Below are 21,110 nucleotides of genomic sequence, written 5' to 3'. Positions count from 1 at the left end.
AAAAATATATAGCATATTTTCAGTTGAGAGAGATGATCAGCAGTTATAATATAATATGATTCGGTCCAAAACTAGATACGAATTTAACTTTTAGCTATCAAGAAAAGATGATGGTCATACATCCGAAATTACATAATATTTGGCGGAGTTAATATTCTCCAATGACTAGATTACTCAGATTCTTGAAAAATGAAACATACATGCCCAAACAGACAAATGTGAAAGGGATATTTTGAAGTTATCTTGCAAATGAGTAGAAAAGAACCAAAATTTAAAGTTGCAACATCTCCCAATTTTTTCACGTGTTAAATTACGAATTTGGTGAATATTATGAGTTAAATGCTATTCTTGGTAATAAAATGGAGAAATTTCTTAGGACCAAGTTGAGAGGAAGTTTGATTATGTGATGAGTATAATAATTGAATCCCACTGAAACAGAAACCATGCTTCTAACTAAATTACAAGGAAACATTGAAAACTATGTAAACAAAATCTTAAACCGAAAAAGTAAACAAAAGAAGATTAAATATTTGAGTGTAGCAAAATGAAAAGAAAAAGAAAAAGAAAAGGTGTTGCGATAATTTTAATGACCAAAGGAAGAAGAAATTATATATATTTAGAACGTGCTCACTTGAAGGGATGGATTTCAAAAAGAAGTGACACTAGTAAAAAATCATATTTTTAACTTGCACATTAGGCTTCAGTTTTTCTGGAACTGAAGCGTATCAAAACGCAGTGGCAGTCTCATAATTTTTAAAATAGTATATACCTCGGTTGTTAAGCAACTGGTGTCTAAAAATAATATTGCCTCGGTTGGCAGGGTGAACCGAGGCATAAACCTCACGTGGCAAAGATATTGCCTCGATTGGCAGATGGACCGAGGCATATGGGCTTGGGTTGGACCTTAAAAAAGGAAAGAAAACCTAGCCTTTGCAACGGTGCGAGATAAGAAAAATGATTTTCCCCAAAAACCTAGCACCACTCTCCTCTTCTCCTTTTTCTCTACGATGTGCGATGGCGGTGAGAGCGGCGACTGTGTGACGAGACAGCGCGACGGTGCGACAAGACAGCGGCGACGATGTTGCGATGGTGGAAACTCTTTTCTCATGGAGCGGCAAGGACGTAGCGGCGGTTGGTGGCGGTTAGCCGCGTCTCTACGCACTCTCGCGAGCCAGTTTCTCTCGAGAGAGCGCATCTCCTCATCGCCAACCTCCATTACAGATCCACCTCTCCTCCGCACTGTAAGTCTAGTTTCCTTCACAGATCCAACATTCTTCTTCCATATTTTACCTTTCTTCAGCCTTAGCGACCATAAAACCACTTTTTTACCGATTAAACCTGTTTCCCTCTGTTCATTCCTCTTTTCCACCGTTTAAAACCTTGGTTCCACCGATTAATCGGTCAAGATAGTGTTTATGCAGGTGGATGGCGAAATGGATTTGGGTGTTCTGCTTCTTAGGTTGCTCTACGGCTTCTGATTGCTCGCTGGGAAAGAAGAGAGAGAAAGAAAGGGAGCATCTTGATGGAGTGGTTGAAGCGTCTCCGGTAAACATTGCTCCAATCTCCGCCAGACTTCAACCTCAGCCGCTCGGAGAAGTTGTTGGTGGCCAACAGGATCTCCTCTATTGTATACTCGCGAAAGGTGCAGCGCGTCCATATTTGAAGCCTATTGGAGAGCTCCGATTGCACCTCCGTCAGGGGCTTCTGATTGGGGTTCAAAATTTGGGTTGTTAATGCAGGTTGGAGTTTGGGTGCCACTGGTTCGTGATAATCAAAGGATTTGGCAGTGAGAACGCGCTGATGGAGTTTAGGTGCCACTGGTTCGTGATAATCAAGCCACATATTATTTTTTTTGTCTCAAAATTGTGTTTCTATCTGTTTTCTTCCTTCTGTCATTCATATCTTCTTTCCTTCTTTTTTCCAGCACAATCATAGGTTCTGTTTATATGTACTTTATTTGTTAAATTTGTGGCTGCATTGAATAGTGAGAACTCAGCAGCAAGTTTCATATGTGGATGGTTTTTCTTTTTAGTATGTTATCTTTATATTTTAGTTGCCAATGGTAATGAGCTTCTTTCTTGCTATGTTTGATCAAGAATTCTAGACTCGGTTGAGATTAAAAAGAGAAGGAATAGAGAAAGCAAAAGAGCATAGAAAAAACAAAACATAACCAGGAAACGATCTCAGTTGAGATTAAAAACACTTTACTGCCTCGGTTGTTTGGGAATCGAGGCATAATCTAAATCCTTTTTGAATCGGTTCAAAACTGAGGCAAAAATCCTACCCTTTTTTTCTCGCCTGTATATGCCTCGGTTGCGGAACCGTTGTCTATAAGCGAAAACAACTGCTGTCGTTTCCCTTGGTTGAACTAGTGTGGATAAATTAAAAGAGATTTTAGACTAAATTGGGTATTCTTTTTTGAAAAGTTTTGGATGTGATTGAGAGTAAATTTGAAAGTAAATATTGTAAGTAAAGTTTGTGTAGGATTTGAGCAATATGATATAAAAAAATAATGTTTTAATTGATAAAAAATGAAGACTATCAAAATGTCCATTTTGGTTGTTAGATATATTATCTTTATTTTATATTTATCTTTTATATTTAGTTAGTTTGTTATTATTTCTTATTTGTATTTTGGGCTTAGCTCATATTTCTTCTATTATAAATAGAAGACCCTTTGTCTATATTCAACACAAGGGAGATTAATCTTATAGATAGTTTTCACTATATTCATTATGGTATCTAGAGTCTAAGGTTCTTTTGAGAAAAAAAAACTTTTGTTGTCTTTACCACTACACCCACCGTTGTCAGCGGCAGCACCATCTACCACTACCGGCAACGCCATCTACCACTCTACTGTAGCCATTACCAGAGTTTTAGTTTTGACTGACGATCACATGGTTTTTATCGTCTCGGCCAAACGAACACCATGTCATCAACGCCTTCATCGGAACTCCTACGCGCTCTCAGTGCTTTTTGAAGTTGTGGATTTGCTCCTTTTTCCGTCGTGCATGGTGTCATGTATAGTAGCAATTTAGAGCGTCAAGGTCGCTCATTTTCCTCTTTCAGGTTCATCGTGCATTGTCACACGTCCCATCTCCTCTCAGACAGTTATTCAGAGCATCGAAGTTGCTCTTTTTCCTTTTTTAAGTGTCTTGATTAGAGAATCTTGGATTTTTATGATTTCTCTCTCCTATTTATGGCTTCTTCCAGTGTTGTCTCTTCTTACCTCCCTTTTATCATCATTGTATTTGACCTGTCCATATATGTTTGTTCTCCCGTGGAAAAGATGACTTTTGTTAATTTATTTATAGCTGTAGTGGCTCTCCAACAATGACCTTTCCACTGGATGTCAACAATGCATTGCTCAAAGACGATTTGCAAAAAAAGATTTACATGAAACAACACTGTATTTGAAGGACACCAAGCTCAACGCCATTTCCGCCACCAAGGAGGTTATCATGTACCCTACAACTTGCATCATCAAACTGTCAACCACGAGCATTTTCGTTGAACCACGACTCACCGGAAACTACTCCCACGAAGACTCTATCCACCACAGTTAAACCTTACTTCCCTTAGCTTGTCCTGGAAAACACACAAATTACACACAAAGCCAGCGCTTGGGTGAAAACAGTTTCTTTCCCTTAATAATATTACATACACCTTCTAATAACCAACAAGAAGTGCATATATAATGATCATGGCTCCAGTCAAAATGACATTTAAATTTGAGTCAAGAATCTCCATTGTTGCCTTAGGAATCTCTGCCTTGGTAAAGAAAGCATGGACGAAGTTTCAGAATACGCGTGAACAAATAGTAATGCAAAGCTGTAATGCATATCCGTTATTTATATATTACTATCAATTGGAATTGATTCTTTCTCTTCCTAGAATCAATTTGATCATGTTGCATGTTTTTTTAACTTGTTTTAAATGAAATATTGTCAGAGGTAAAATGAGTTTTTCACACATAATCAACTTAAATCGCATGCCATCAGCGCAGATGGCTAATGCACTGCATCCCATAAGTATTCGCTCATACTTCCTTTTAAATTCGTTAATGCAAACACAAATTATAACTCAAATACGTCTGTAACAAATCGTTTGAACAATCATTTTTATTGAAGCGAAAAAAGCCTTAAGGTCAAGAAAATTTCAAAAGAGAGAAGAAAAATGTTGACCAAAAGACAGATATTGAAAGTCGACATCAAATATAAATAAAAGTAATTTAAAATATATAAGTAAATGTAAATTTTATTTTATTATTATAATAATAAGAGAGTGTTATTACTTATAAGTTCTCGTGTGTTGAAGGTCAGAATATCCATTTCCTACTGCATATTTTACTGGATCAAACAAATGAGGAGAACTAGATGCACTTATGCATATCATCAATTATCTAAGGCCATAAATATGTTTATTTTAAATCTGGTGTCAACCCTGCTTTGTTAAGCTAATTGGATATATATAGATAGTGATAGCGTAAAGATATAGAAACGAGAAAAAATATATGTATTGAATCCCACTTATTAAGATAGTACGGTGGATTTAGGATCTGTGAATTAAGATATTCAAATCAACAACCAATTATTATACATTCACAATATAAAAAACTGATAATTGAGAAAAAAAGAAGTAAAAATTAATTATTGCAACATTAAACAAGTAAAAAATATTTTTACACAACCATTGAAGGTCAAATAAGTTTACAAATCAAAGAAAATGTTAATCATGTCAGTAAGAAAATTTTAAATCAACCTACAACAGCTAATATTTTCTTAAAAGTTATTATAGCTATTATCATAATTTTCATTTATTATGATACTGACATTGCTCCATGGACACAAGAATTGAAAGACGTCATTATTCTTATAAAGCCTAGATGTTCTCCTTCCGTTTTTCTTTTCTGTAACGTCTTTACTCTGTCTGTCCAAATATGTCTTTTTGGCTCTGCCCTCAAATCAATAATACGTAAAAAGCAACAAATATTATAATAATTAACATAATATCTATTCATAATACTCGTATAAGTTTTTGTCCTGCATGGACTTAAGTTTCGTGTGTGTCTCGATTTAAGTTTCTAAGAAATATTAGTTAACCTAATTCTATATGCTCGTTTTAATAAAGTTTCCTAAGAAAAGTTTCCTTTCCTTGATGTGTTATTGGCACTGCTGGTATAGTCATTTAGTTACCTTAGTGATTAAATTTTATTATTCTATTGCTTAAATCTGCCAGTAAAAAATGTAATATACCCAACTTATTAGTTTATTAGTCAGTAAATTAAACAAAATTATTAATTTTAACAATAATCACAATAGTAGCAGTTCAAGTAACGTGCCACACTGCCACACCCACATGACTGACGAATTGAGTTTTGAAGACTTTGTCGATATTTAAATTAAATGGGCATAAAAGAATTACTTTTATCATAAAATAAAATATAAAAAAATTATACAATTATTTTATAAGTCAAATCAGTTTATACTTTCTTGAAGATCGATTCTATAACCTGAAAGGTAATGTTATTTTGATACCCAACAAATTTTTACACATTGTACATTCACTACTTTACCCTTTAATCTCTCTTTCTTTAAAAATACATAAATTAACATTTTTAATAACTAAATAATCCCTAGAAGTGAGTTGTCAAATGGTGCATCTATCTAGTGTAAAAAAAAATCCCGAACCTGAAACATGCATAAACAAAATAGATACAGGAATGATGGTATATGGATATTTTGAGAGTAGCTTTACTCTGTTTTGTGCTTTGACTCGTCCATAAGAACTACTGCACAGTACTTATTCATGACACCCTGGTCGTATGCACAGATAAGACTGTGTTAGGAATGAGCTCATATATTAGTGTTCTAAAATCAAACCATGAATCACAAACCAGATTCACTCATACGGAGCTTTACCCCCATCAAACATCACTGCAACTGCCCCCTCTCAGTTCTTCCTCATGGAAACATTTTTTTTCTCTTCTATTAGTCCTGCCCTTGGAGTATAATGAGGAGAGTGAAACTCTCCGGAATACACATTGGTGTATCTAGCAGTACCTAAAGAGACCTAGTGTTACTTACATTAAGGCTATTGGCATATACAAACTCGAACTAGTAGCGTACTTTAACTTGGGTCTCAATAGTTTGAGAATGAGAACAACCAAATACGAAATGAGATGTATATATTTGAGGAGACTTACACGAATGTCCCCAACAAAAGACTAGATTGAAATAGAACATGAAAGATTGTGTTCCAAACATTTTCTCATGTTACAACATAACTTAAAACTTAATGTAATAGTTATCAAGCTAGTTCAGAGGAATCATGTGAAAATACAATCTTTGAAGAAGGGTGAATAATGTTGCCACTACAAAACTTATACAGATTAATAGCTTCACAATCATGGGCCACAAAAACTAGACAGTAAACACATTTATAGTTTTGTTATTTTACACTTGTGAATGGCTGAATACGATAAATATTTGAAGTATCAGTGCCTTCATTATTCTGCATTGAATATGGAAATTGCAAAGCAAGCAGCATAAGAACGAGGGAATAAAACGGAAATGAAGAAACAAGAAGTACTGCCATTGAAGTTGAGAAGCTAATTTGGAGTGAGAGTGCATTCAGCAATTTTCTCCCAAGATTTGAGCGTTTTGTCTTCAGTGTCGGTTTTGTACAAGGCAACACGAGTTATCTCAAAGGTCAACCCAGCGAGTGCGTTATCAATGGCATTTACCCTCTCTTGAGCCTTTTGCTTCTCCTCATCGCTCAAATCTCCGTAGAGAAGACTCAAGTGCGGCATGTAAGCTGCAGAAACAGGAATCGAATCATCAACGTTTCAAACTAAGAAATTTCTTTCTCTTGTGGGAGAGTGAAAGGAAAGTTACGGGTGGAGCTGGCGTAGCCGAAATGCGTGCAGTAGTGGGCGCTGGTTTCGAGGAGGTGAAGATCGGGGCGAAGGAGGAGATAGACGCACTGGTAGAAGAAGGTGCCGGTGGCGACGCGGTCGACGGTGACGTTGAAGGGCCTGAGGGCTTGGGAGGCTGATCGGATCTTGGCGAGGGCGTCATCGGCGGTGAGTTTGATGGCTCCAACGAGGGTGATGTGGGGTTGGAAGTGGGGCCCGCCGAAGTCAGATCGGAGAGCGGTCATGACGTTGGCGCATCTGACGTCGACGTCTTCCGGTGGAATCGCCCACACTGAATACACGGCCTCGCTTGCCATAATCGAAATTAAATTGAATGAAATTGGGTGGAAATTGATTGGGATTTAGATTTACGGTTGCTTGATTCAGATTTGCAAGTTGTGCTAAAAATTAGAAAACAGTTCCCAGCTTCCAAGGCAATGTATTAAAAAACAAAAGTCAATTTGTGTAGAAAAAAAATCATTTTTGAAAAAAAAAACACATAATATATAATTCCATTCCAAACATTTTGTCAGTATTTGTATCTGAATTAATAAACCAAACAAACCAAAGTATCTTCATTAACATAGCAATAGATAACAGAGACATATTACGCTCAAGAACTACAACAATTCCTTTGAGAGGGAATATAAACACTATAATTATGAGGTTATGGAGGGTCAAAGTTTTAATTCTTATACGAAGATATGTTGTAAAGCTTGCTGCTCTTGTATGCAGAATGTAATATTTTGGGTCTGTTGATGTACCCTTATACATGTAAGAACTCAATGATGCTATTAGGTGCATCATTTGATAAGGGGCAATGCAAATGGGAAATATTAGGATTGTTACTCGAATAATATTGAGTGTAGATTTACTGTGACAAAATTTTGACAATAGCTTTGAGAGTTTCATTTGTTTAAAAAGAGACTCTTTCGCCTGTAAAATATTTTTCGACGTTCAAATCAATAAAAAAATTAAATTTTTTATAAATATGGTGAGTAATATTTATGCAGTGAATATGTTTTGAAAAATATTAATTGTATTTATAGAATCAATATGGATAGTTGATCTATGTTCCTATTGAGATAATACTTAAATATATAATAATAGTGTAGTAAATAATAAAGAAATGATAAATAATAACTATAATACAAAACTATCGATATAATATATGATCATGTAAGATCTTTAGTCAGGCTTAGACTGACTTGTGTAATTTGTAGATGGTTTGCCCATTCAACCGAGCTCATGATATGGTTGGGCCATTTAGTCGTGTTTGTAGAAGGATTGGTCATTCTTCTGAACTCGTATAAAGTTTGGCCATTTGGTTGAGTTATGTAGGAATATTGACCATTCAACCAACAAATCTTAAGTAGATTGGCCATTTCGTCAAGCTTTGAAGTAGATTGACCATTCGACCAAGCTCTTGAGTACATTAGCCATTCGGTCGATCTCTTAAGTAGTTTGGTCATTCGGTCGAGCTCTTAAGTATATTGGTCATTTGAATGAGCTCTTAGACAGATTGGCCACACGGATGAGCTCCTTGAGTGGCCATTTGACCAAGCTCACTAGGTATGAATGTTTATGAAGTGAATATTCATTGAAAAATATAATTGTATTTATAGGATAAAGATGGATCATAGGCCTATGTTCCTGTTGAGATAATACCTACTTAACACATATAATAACAATGTAGTAAATAATAACAAAATGATAAATAATAACCATAATATCAAACTACCGAGATTGGTTATGATACATGGATATGACCCAAATAGACGTAGATTTGAGTTGTTCCATAATAAAGAGACTTAAAGAACATTATTGGATCGTACTCTTTAACATGTCTATTAGGTCGGATATGAACTATTAAAGTCTTTTTTTTTTCTTCTAGAAGACATCTTTTCCATGAAACTAATCAAACTAGAAATTTCATATTTTCAATCTAAAATTATAATATTTTTGATTTATGGATCTTTGTGACTTATAACACTCAACTCTCATTGCTATACAATGTACATTTTTACTCACTTCAACTTCAAAACTCACACATCCACTCTCATCTTACACAACCAACGCAAAAGACTCAGGATAATTGAAAGGGAAATTATATCTTAACACCATCTTTTCTTACTTCTACTTTACAACCTCTTTTAATAAAAAAATATTACGTTTTACTAATAAAAGTAATATTAACAAAATTTTAAGGTTGTTAAATGGAAGTATTAAATAAAGAGTGTTAACATAATATGGTTTGAATAACATCCTACACTACTTATGTACTTGAAACAATTAAACTATTGATTGTGTGACAATTCTTTGAACGTGGGAGATCACCTTAAACAAGGCATATATCTAAGTCAATAACAAAAATAAAAAAGCAACATAGATATTGATTGACACTGTCTTCCTTGCAAGCCATTTCATATTGTTACATAAACCATCCACAATGACAATCTAAGTTTGGTTCCATTTAACAATCATCAAACAAGTATCAAAAGCACATGTTTTTTAGTCTATATGGTTCATTTTCTCTATCAACACTTTCAGGAAAAGAATTATAAGAAGGAAAAATCAATGATTTTCACCATGTTAGTTTGCATAAACTAATCTAATTTCAACCTATAAAAAACTTGTTTTTTTCCTCTCCACAAATGCATAAAGTAAAGTTCATTCAAACAAACCATTCATCAGACCTTGCAAAGATAAGGAAAATCAATAGGCAAAGCCAACTCCAAACCAATTAACGTAATTCAAAATTGCAAGAGATACTAAAAACAAAGAAAAACAAGTTGAAAATGGTGCATCAAGAGATAGAAAACCAACGTAGGAATTTAAAAATATAATGGAAAAACCATGTTGGGCATGGAAGAAATCATAGAAATAAGTTACCCATGTTTATATATATGAGAGAAAAAGGAAGAAACTTACAAGGTCAACAACATTGGATTTAGGACCATAGTTAGCAATTAGGAGAAAATAGGAAGTAGTAACAGTGGCTACAATCATGAGCCTTTTCACCAGCTTCTCTGTTCTTGGATTCATTAGACTCAACACTAATGATCTTCACTTCAAATCAAACACTACAATTAGGTTCAAGCTTGAGATTTCCCAAAACCTATTTTTACTTTGTTCACTGTCAAACTTTCTCTGCAGAAAAAACATAATATTTTAATTCCTCCAAAATCAAATTTTACTTATAACCCCATGTTGTTATTAAAGAATCAAGTACATATCAATGTTGAATGATGTAATCAAAGTACTTCAATCAAGTTCTTATTCAAATACATCAGCAAAGGATATGACAGAATAATTGCTGCTATTCTTCCTAATAACACTCAAGCCTACTCATTATCTCAGTCATTATATGAGATCAAACAAAATTTCGAGGTAGATACATCTCTCCATGTGAAGCATGTTGGCGAATATTTTCTTTTCCTGTTCTAGCAGTGGAAAGATTTTGTTTTTTCCATCTTCAAGGTGAACATGGTGTATATTTTAAAGATGAAGACGACATGATGACATAATTTCTAAACCAAGCATTACATAATCCATGTTTACAGCTTGGATGGAGTGCAACAAAAAATTCCAAGAGGCTATAACTATAACATACACACAATTTGTTTCCCAATTTGTTTATGTCAAGAATGATAGATGTTGGATACCTAGAGAAAGAGGAAATACCATAGGAAGAATTATTCACAGTATTCATTGAAGAAGAGTTTTTCGAAGATTTTACCGAAAAACTTTGTTGAGGCTGCAAATCACTACCGAGTGTAAGAGCTAAGCCCCTTTTTGTGAAATTCCAGTTTCAACCAAAATGCATTCATTCAGACGAATCACAAAATTCTCAACTCAACTGCAATTTCAATCCAGATTTAGTAACAAATCCAATGAAATCGTGTAACAAAAATAAATATATCTATTAAATATTTATTTTTTTCTTCTCATTACTTTAAGCAAGTATTCATCATTATCAATACTTTTAAAAAATATATAAAGTATAAAAGAGGTCAAAATTCAAATCTGTGTAATAATGTTAAATAAAAACCAATACAATTATTTTTAATAAAATGACAGTAGTATAATAATAATAAATAAAAGATATTAATTAGTGAAAATTATGCTCAATCCAAACATTTTTCGAAAAATTGGAGCTTTGCTAATACCTTCCTTTCTTCATCATGTCTGAAGCTCATTCTGAATCTGAAACCACCGCCAATGGTGGTAATGCAGATCCTAGTCTTAACCCTTCCAGTCCATATTGTATTCATCCCAGTGAAGGGCCTAGTTCTGTTACCATTACCCCTGTTCTGACCGGCTCAAACTACCATTCTTGGTCCCGTACCATTCGCATGGCCCTAATATCTAAAAATAAGATGGGTTTTTTCACCGGTACTATCGCTAAAGCTGCTGCTACTGATCCTTTGCCCACTCCATGGGAACGTTGTAATACTTTACTCATGTCATGGCTCCTTAACTCTTTGTCCCCATCTATTGCTCAAAGTGTCATCTATTTTGAAAGTGTTGTTGCTATCTGGGATGATCTTAGAGATCGCTTTTCTCAGAGTGATCTTCTCTGTATTGTAGAGCTCTAAGAAGAAATATATGGCATACAGCAAGGCTCTTGTCCTGTATCCGAATACTACACATCCCTCAAAACCCTTTGGGAGGAGCTTGATAATTATCGCCCATTTCCAGAATATCAGTGTTCTGCCAAGACATATCATCAACAAGACTTTATTATCCGTTTTCTCAAAGGATTGGAGGACGAATTTTCTATTATTCGTTCCCAAATCCTTCTTATGGACCCTTTGCCGCCTATATCCTGTGTTTTCTCTATGGTAGTGCAACAGAAACGTCAACACTTGCTTTCCCATGGAGAAGAAGAACCAAATGCCTTTGTTAACTCCGGATTCGCCTCTTATGGTAAGGGACGCAATGGTCAAGTTCCTCCCAGAGGTCCTATAGGCAACAATACACACAATGCTTCCAACAAGAAGTGTGTATACTGCCACCGCACCGGCCATACTATTGAAACTTGCTATGGCAAGCATGGGTACCCACCGGGTCATCCACGATGTCCAAGTCGTCCTCGCTTTAATCAACCTGATGACACTGCTTCTGCCAACAATGTGGCTCAAGAAACCAACAACAATGGCCACAACCCTTCCATTGAAGGATCCTCCTCTAATGGATCCAGATTTCACTTGACCCAGGCCCAATATCAAACTTCAATCAACCTTCTCCAGCCGCCACCTACTGATACTATGGTACAAGTCCTGTCCAACCCTCTCGGGCCAACATCACTCAAGTGTCTTCACCAACTGGTCCAATACATGTTTCTAACTCTAAGCTTGGTATTTTGTTTGTTTTTTGCACCACATCCTTTACACAACCACACATTCATCATTGTTTGTCCAATACACACTATCCCTGTCACACATCCACAAAATAAAACTCCTTGGATTATTGATTCTGGGATGACTAATCATATTACCTCCTCTCTAGATTCCTTTTTTAATTATTCTAAAATTAAACCTGTCCAAATCAATTTACCCAATGGTACTGTTGTCTTTGCACATATTTCGGGCTCTGTTCAATTCTCCCCAAATTTTATAATCCATAATGTTCTTTTTGTTCCCAATTTCAATTTTAATTTGCTCTCTATTTCTAAACTCATTCTTTCTCAAAAATATTCTCTCACCTTTTCTAGTGTCCACTGTTATATACAGGAAATGGGGTCCTTGAAGATGATTGGTTTGGGTAAATTGAAACAAGGCCTTTATCACTTGGACATCAACCAGCACGCGAGTTTGACATCACATAAAGCCTCCTTCATCAGTAATTTCACTACCCCTCCCATCAACAACGCCAACCTTTTGCATTTTAGGCTAGGACACCTTTCGGAGAAACGTCTCAAAGTTTTACACATGAATTTTCCTTTTATTTCTAAACATGTTGATGACAATTGTGACATTTTCCATTTAGCTAAACAAAAACGTTTGCCATATTCCCCAAGTATTGGTACATCTTCCAATTTATTTGATTTAATTCATATGGATATTTGGGGACCTTTTTTCTAAACCCTTTTTTCATGGTCATAAATATTTCCTAACTATTGTTGAGGATTTTAGTCGTTTTACATGGGTTGTCTTATTAAAATCAAAAGAAGAAGTTCAAAAACATGTTCAAAACTATATTGCCTTAATTGAAAATCAATTTCATACCACCATTAAGTGTATTCGTTCTAACAATGAACCTGAATTTTTTCAAAGAGATTATTTTTCATCAAAGGGCATTTTACATAAAAAAAAAGTTATGTTTATACCCCCCAACAAAATGGACGTTTCGAACGAAAACATAAACACATTCTTAATGTGGCTAGGGCCCTCATGTTTTAGTCTATCCTTCCCAAACCTTTTTGGTCTTATGCTATTAAACATGCAGTTTTCCTAATAAACCGTGTTCCTTCACCTGTTATTAAAAATAAAACTCCCTTTGAATTATTATACAAAGAACCTCCTGATTTTTCTATAATTAAAATTTTTGGTTGCCTTTGCTATGCACCAACAAATGCTTTTCGCCAAAAATTTGATGCCCGCTCTAGACGTGAGATTTTTTTAGGCTTCCAAATAGGAACCAAAGGCTATGTTGTTTTTGACATCAACAACAAAGAAATTTTTGTATCACGCAATGTTACATTTAATGAGACTTTTTTCCTTTTTCAGTACCCTGTCCAGCTTCACCATCCACTACCAATGCACTCCCAGACCATGACACCGGCCCAATTCATATTCAAACCCTTCCAGAACTTGAAATAGACTATTCCAACCACCCTCCCTTTGAATCACCCACTCACCATGAGCCTATAGACTCCTCAGATCCCACTCTTTGCCCTAGCTTACCTTCTTTATCACAAATCAACAACCCTCCTTCACCGCACCATCAACCCTCTCCCTCATCATCACCACCAAATTCCCCTCCACCTCTGCGACATTCAAACCAGGTCACTACTCGCCCAACCTATCTTGATGATTATTATTGCAACATTTCTTCCAGTGATTTGGCCATTGTTCCAAAGGATTCTAACCAATCCCCTTCAAAGAACTTGTATCCTCTCTAGTCTGTCGTCACTTATTCTCACTTGTCCTCTTCTTATTCTATCTTTCTTATGTGTCTTAATCGAGAGGAAGAACGAAAGACATATCAAGAGGTTGTTACCCAACATTGCTGGCAGGAGGCCATGCAAGCCGAAATTTTGGCCTTGAGGCAGAACAAAACTTGGGACATTGTTCTGACACCTCCCTCTATCAAACCCATCAGATGCAAATGGGTTTTCAAAATTAAGTGAAGACCTGATGGATCTATGGAACACTATAAAGTTTTCCTTGTTGCGAAAGGGTACTCACAAATTGAAGGGGTCGATTATCTAGAAACTTTTTCCCCTGTCGTAAAAATGGCTACTGTCAGGGTCCTTCTAGCTTTGGCATCAATCCACAATTGGGACTTGCACCAACTCGACGTCAGCAATGCTTTTCTCCATGGGGACCTATCAGAAGACGTGTATATGGTTATTCCTCCTGGATTGTCTGGTCATCCTACTAATCATTGTTGCAAGCTCAAAAAGTCTCTCTATGGCTTGAAACAAGCAAGCCGCAAATGGTATGAAAAATTATCTCTTCTACTACTGTCTTCTGGGTATTTTCAAGCACATGCTGATCATAGTTTATTTGTCAAAGTTTCTGGATCTGCTTTCACTGCTCTTATTATTTACGTTGATGATATTGTGCTTACTGGAAATTCTGCTTTTGAAATTACTAAAATTAAGACCACCCTTCACTCTCATTTCCATATAAAGGATCATGGTCAATTGAAATATTTTTTGGGAATAGAGGTGGCTCATTCTAGAAAAGGAATTTCTATATGTCAACGCAAGTATTGTTTGGATTTTATTAAAGAGTTTGGCCTCATGGGTTGCAAACCCTCTTCCACTCCAATGAATGATTCTTTGTGGCTTATAAAGACTCTAGCGGTTCTTTAGCTGATCCTTTGTCTTATAGATGATTAGTAGGACGTCTCATCTATTTAACCAGCATAAGACCTGATATAGTCTTTGCAGCCCAATAGCTCAGTCAATTCATGGTAACACAAACTCAGACTCATTTTCAATCTGCCTTGAGAGTGGTTTGCTACCTAAAAGGATGCCCTGGAAAAGGTTTATTTTTTAGTCGCAAGTCCTCAACACAGCTTCATGGATTCAATGATGCTGACTGGGCTACATGTGTTGATACACGGCGTTCCATCACTGGTTATTTTTTTTATTGGCAACTCTTTAGTGTCTTGGAAAGCCAAGAAGCAATCTACAATTTCTCGATCTTCTGCAGAAGTAGAGTATAAGGCACTTGCCTCTGCCACTTGTGAACTTCAATGGCTCTCTTTCCTTCTTGGTGATTTGAGAATTCCTCTTACTAAGCGTTTTATCCTCTATTATGATAGCCAAAGTGCATTATATATTGAAGACAATCCAGTCTTTCATGAAAGGATGAAGCATTTAGAGATTGATTGTCACATTGTCCATGAAAAATTACTTGTTGGTCTCATGCACCTCTTACCAGTTTCATCATCCCATCAGTTAGTAGATATTTTCACTAAAGCGCTCCCTCCATGGTTATTTCACTCCAATTTATCCAAGCTGGAGCTTCTTGACATCTTCAAACCTCCAGCTTATGAGGGGCTAAAAGAAGAAGAAAGAAAGGTTCCACAAAAGCTCAATCAAACCAGCAAACCTAACCCAATTGAATAGAAATACAAAAGCCCATATTGTACAGTTTTTGTCTTTTTTCTTATACAACTTTATATTCTGTTAGGTGGTACATATAAAGGTCACACACACCTCACTCATGTTGTACCCTCTATTATATTTTTCTGTTATTCTTTTTTGTCCTTTCATAGGCAATAGGTTGTATATAAACATACTGCATTGCTTTCATCAATATAGCAGAAATTATTACCTCAATCCTATTGTTTTCAGCCTTTGCCTGCCATTTATTTTGTTCTATTATATCACCACAAATTTAAATCTATTTTCTATCAAGCATGGCTATCAAAATGAAATTAGATTTTTTTCAATTTTTTATACACATTTTAAAAGTGCATTCCGAAGTCAAAGAAATATTCTTTAATTTCCCCATTCTGTTAATTACATTTCCCATGTTCACATAGCAAAAACCAAGAAAACAAATGCATTTAGAGGTAAGTTTTAGGTTTAATGTATTTAGAGGTCCCTATTTATGCGGATTCGTATCAATTGGGTCCTCGTATTCTGAAAGTTCTCAATTAGGTCCCTATTTTGGTAAAATTGAATCAACAATGCCCTTGTCGTTAATTGTTGTGGACGACGTTAACTTTCTTGCAATATGACATGTTGAGGTGTCTTTTACTTACAACGTGGCATAGTATGAGATTACTACGTGGATATTTATATCATTTTAAATTTTAAAATATGGTAAACTGATTAATGAGTGTTTTTATTTAGGGAATACTCATTAAAAATTAAGGATTAGTGTTTTGGAAATTGGGGGTTTCTTCTTTCAGGTTCGGGCTGTTGATGGTTGAGAAGCACAAAGACGAAGGTTGATGGAGACAGGTTACGCGACGGCGACAAGGAGGGTCACGCTAGGGTTCGAGCCCTTTCCTTTCTTCACGATAGGGTTTCGCCTCTTCTCCTCCGTAGCACTGCTGATGCTCTATGGTGGCGAGATGAAGGTCTGAATGGTTGGTCGAGTTCGCGTTAGTGCTGGTGGTGGTGAGGAGCAAGATTGTAGAGATTGTCATAGTGGTGATTTAGGTTTTTAGGGTTCTTTCAGTTTGGGATTTTTCTGTGGGTTTCAGGTGTGAAGCACATGTTAAGAGAGGAGGTCACATCCGTTTAAAGGTAACGTTTTTTATTTTAGGATTTGTTTTATTAGTTTATTCTTTATTTTAGATATATTTTAATAATTTAATTTAAATGTTTTGATTTATTATTTTTGAATAAATTTTTAATGTATTTTAATAATTTAAGGAAAATGAAGAAGAAAGAAATAGAGGAGGAGAAGGGAAACGAAAAAAACAAATGGAGTTGTAGAGTAAAACGGAAGACAAATTATTAAACAGAAATGGAAGATGGAAAGATTGGGTGCGCGGAGTAAAGTAGGAGAACTAGTTTGAAATAAATTAAAATAGTAAAATAATAAAAGTAAAAAATTTTAATCTTAGGATATAATTGAAATTAAAGAAAATTGGGGAGGTGGAGGGAGAAATGTGTGGTGGTGGAGGGAGCAATACCCCATGTGCAGCTCAATTAAATCAGCCCCAAGCTGCCAAAACGCAGCGTTTCTTAATTGGAAAGCCAGCCCAACTTTGAAGTGCAGCGGCCCAACCTCTCCAAGCGTGGCAGCAGCATCAGACAGCGGCAGCCCATTCTCGTCATCACAAGCGCAATTAGATTTCAACAACAGCCCAAAAGCATTACATTCCAGCGGCCACTCAATAAAAAAGTCTCAGTCCAATCTCAAAAACAGAAGCCCAATTATTTAAGTAGTAGTGGCCCAATAAGGAATCTATCCAGCAGCGGCCTATCAGCGTTTACAGCAACCCAGTTATCCAAAGCAGCACCAATTAATCCAGTTACAATCAGCCCAAAGCTTCCAATCAACCCAAAGCTGCTTCTGCTAACCAAGAATATTGGGACCCAGTTGACCAAGGCCCAATCTGCAGAAAAAATTAATCCACAAATAAAATGAAGTTTAGCAATTAAAGAAGAGAGCTACTCCCTCCACCACCTCAACCATTCCCTACACCTCCCCAATTTTTTTAATTACAAAACTATCCTTTTTATTTTAATCTTTTACTTATTTTACTCTTTTTTTATGAAAACACTAAATCCCTTACTCTCATTTTTACTGACAGCCGGCAGCCCCACCCCCTACTCTCATTTCCTCACTTTCTCTCCAGGTTCGTTTCTTCCCATCCCATTCTCCATATTCGTTTCTCTTTTCCATATCTGTTTCCACTTCATTCGTTCTTTCTTCTCCGTTTTGGTCCCTTGGTTGTGTGTTCGTGATGCCGTGGTGGTGCGGTGGTTCTGGGCATTGTTATGCCTATCAGAGTTTCTCTCTTGTGTCTTTTTGTTAAATAGTTTTGAGAATGAGGATTTGTGCTTTGCATTTGTGATTCTGTAATTGATTTTTGCACCTGATGTTTGTTTTGTGTCCCAATGCTACTTCTGGATTCATGCATGTCGATTTTATGCTTAACTTTTGTCCTGAAATTCTGGGTTCGGTGTCTCTTTCAAGTGATGTGTTGTTTTAATTGAAGGGAATATTTAGTATTTAATGAAAATGAGAATATTTATTAGATTGAAAGCATATAACGTGTGCCATGTATTAAATTTTAGTGTTATTAAAATTTGTATTCTTAATATTTTAGCTTTTTGTGTTCTTGTCAGGCATAAACTAATGGAGGATTGCATGTGCATTTTGGTTCAACCCAACCTTTACATTGCATTTGGTCGTGTGTTTCTGTGAATGTAATGATTAGTCATTTTTTGTCATCTAAGACCATTCTATATCACTTCTAAGTTGAGCGGATGTGGATATGCGTTTACTTCTTAAACGGATGACATCCGTGATATCGATATCTGTTTGTCCCAACATTCTCTAGAACAATCATTTGGTGCAGCTCTCCGATGGGAACAAGATGAGCATAAGACAATTACTTGAAGCAGTGTTTGGGTACAAGCATGATTTCTTGTGCGTTACAGAGGTTATAGTGGCTGGGTTTTGCATATTTTTCGCAGTTATATTTGCCTTCGCAATTAATCCTTCAATTTCCAAAGGAGATGATGGGATAAACTTGTTAGTTTTTTAATACCTCAACAAATAAGCGTGACATCTGTATAACGATATGATCATAAGATAGCATTAATAGCATCTGCTTTTACATGATTCAGGGACATATTTCTGTAAAGTGACCTCTTATTGGTTCATAATGTTTTTGTTAGATATAAAGTCTGATATTACTCATTGGTAAAGATAGATTTTGGTGAAAGTGAACAATAAAATTATATAATTATCTCCCTATTTTGCCACCTAATCCTATCCTATACGTTATACTTCTGTTTCTTCATTTTTTAATCTCTTATTGAATGTTTTTAAGAACTCTATTCTCATTTGTATATTGAGGATGTGTGGTGTTTTTAAGATGTAGACAATGAAATAAAAAGAACAACCTCGAATACGACTGCGAAAGAGATTGAAGATTTTAATTACCTGATCTCACTAAAAAATGATTCTTCAAGATGCACACCAATGTTAATCTGTTAGCAAAGTTTATAAATAAAATACTAATATCTCAAATTAATAGTAAGGTAAGAAGTAACTTCTAAAATCCTAATTTTAACTAAAATTTTATAAAACTACAAATTTAAAAGAAAAATCTAAAATTAACCTAATTATAAACAATAAGAAACTAAAATGAACTAAGAATGATTTCTAAACACAGAAAAAGATAAAAATATTGAGAGTTATCACACCCCCACACTTCTAGTATGTGTGATTGTGTACTGTTATTGAATCGTGTTTGATAATTTTGAAGGAAAACATCCACAATATTACATCTGTTTGGATGTAATAGGACCCTGAGATGGGCCTAGATTTTCAAGAGGTCTTTTTGAGAGATCTTAAGCTTCATAATTATCAAACTAGGTCCAATTTCAGTTTTGTATTTTTGTTTCTTGTGAAATTGTGCATTAGTTGGATAAATTAGTGGAAAGAGTCAACTTACAGTTCTGAAATATGAACTAGAATACCTTGGATTGGGATTCACATCATCAGGATGTCTTCCTGAGAACTCTAAGCACTCTTTTATTCAATCCAATGTGCATTTCACCTATGAATTCAATTCTTCTTTGATATTACTATCTTGCTTTTTATTAGTTAGACTTTAGGAACTGACTTTGCTTTGTTTAAATTCTAAATTTTGTTCTCATTCGCTTTATGATGATAGTTAGACTAGGTTAGATTTAATTTTTGGTACTGCTTTATTCTGATTGATTTCATTTCTGATTTATTGAGAGTTTAGCATAGTTCAATGTATTTCAGTTTCATATTGTAGTCTAGTATATGCATACTGTTCATTTGTAGGTTTAGTTGCATCTTTTAAATTTTGCATTTATAGTTTTAGGTTCTGTTATTATGCAGTAGCAATGTTTAGTAGTTTAGGTTCTTTCTTTTACGGTAGTTTCTTAGTCTAGTTTAGGTTTCATATTAGAGTTTTATTTTCTTTAATTCTTTACTGTTAATTTCATTGTTTTCATTTCATTTCTTTTCCCCACCTGTTTAGTAGTTAGTAAATAGAATAAATACAAGACTAAACTGTACACTTTAGACACAATCATAGTTGAGTCCTTGGATTGATCCTTGGTTATCCCTTTACTACATCGGTGGGGAAACTGATTTTGTTGGCTTTGATGCGACTAAAAGCGAGTTTAACAAATGACGTCGTTGCCGGGGACTCGGCGAGTTTAGTATTAGAGTGTTAGAGGTCTTAGTGGTCAGATTGGTTTCCTTCCAATGAGCCTTGCGTAAGCATGAATTACTATTCTGAATATGATAACTGCTCATTTCCTTATAATGCTCAACCACCAAGATTTGACATGTTTTATGAGCCTATTCCTGAGGATTTTAGCAGCCAGCCAATCAAGTTTTCCAGCAGCAATCATGGCCTATGCAGCAGCAACTGCCACACGTATACTGGGACCAATATGTCGAACCAAAGCAAGAATGATTCTAATCAGTGCAGCCATGGCAGCCAAAATTCTATGATCAATGGCAGCAAGGGATTCCAACATCCGAAATTCAAGGACTGACCACTCAAGTGGCTCAGTTAGTAGCTGCTGTCAACAAGCTGACATGGAAAGTTGAAGAGGATAAAGGAGTTGCAATTACTGAAGCACCACTGACGGTAGCTGCTGCCACAAAATTTCAAGAGATTGAGTGTCCTACCACCTCTGTATACTCTAATCCTTCTTTTACTGATATATATTATGCATTAAATTATGCTAATGCTGATTCTTTGATGAGTGATGATTGTATGAGTGCATCTGTTGATATTTTTGAATGTGTATGATAGACCTAAGGATAAACAGGGG

The 21,110-nt window shown here is 35.5% G+C and overlaps 1 protein-coding gene across 2 annotated transcripts in view; it reads right to left on the bottom strand.

Moving 5' to 3' along the window:
* Window positions 1–6,331: 6,331 nt before the first annotated feature.
* The window catches only part of LOC108319291 (cyclic phosphodiesterase), a 30,338-nt gene continuing 15,559 nt past the window's right edge, over window positions 6,332–21,110 (bottom strand). Inside the window, exons 2-5 of one of the 2 annotated variants that reach the window (XM_052871958.1) lie at window positions 10,656–10,775; window positions 9,848–10,066; window positions 6,897–7,342; window positions 6,332–6,816 (exon numbers count right to left, since the gene is read on the bottom strand). In XM_052871958.1, coding sequence (XP_052727918.1) covers window positions 6,611–6,816; window positions 6,897–7,233 — 543 coding nt within the window. In that variant the 5' untranslated portion in view covers window positions 7,234–7,342; window positions 9,848–10,066; window positions 10,656–10,775 and the 3' untranslated portion in view covers window positions 6,332–6,610. Of the gene's footprint in view, window positions 6,817–6,896; window positions 7,388–9,847; window positions 10,067–10,655; window positions 10,776–21,110 lie in introns of those variants that run through there. The other variant, XM_017550370.2, reaches the window with a different exon arrangement.

This window comes from Vigna angularis, chromosome 1, assembly GCF_016808095.1.
Source record: "Vigna angularis cultivar LongXiaoDou No.4 chromosome 1, ASM1680809v1, whole genome shotgun sequence".
NCBI classification, from domain to species: Eukaryota; Viridiplantae; Streptophyta; class Magnoliopsida; order Fabales; family Fabaceae; genus Vigna; species Vigna angularis.
Note: the sequence above shows the minus strand (reverse complement) of the source record. Positions and strands in the feature narration are given on the sequence as shown.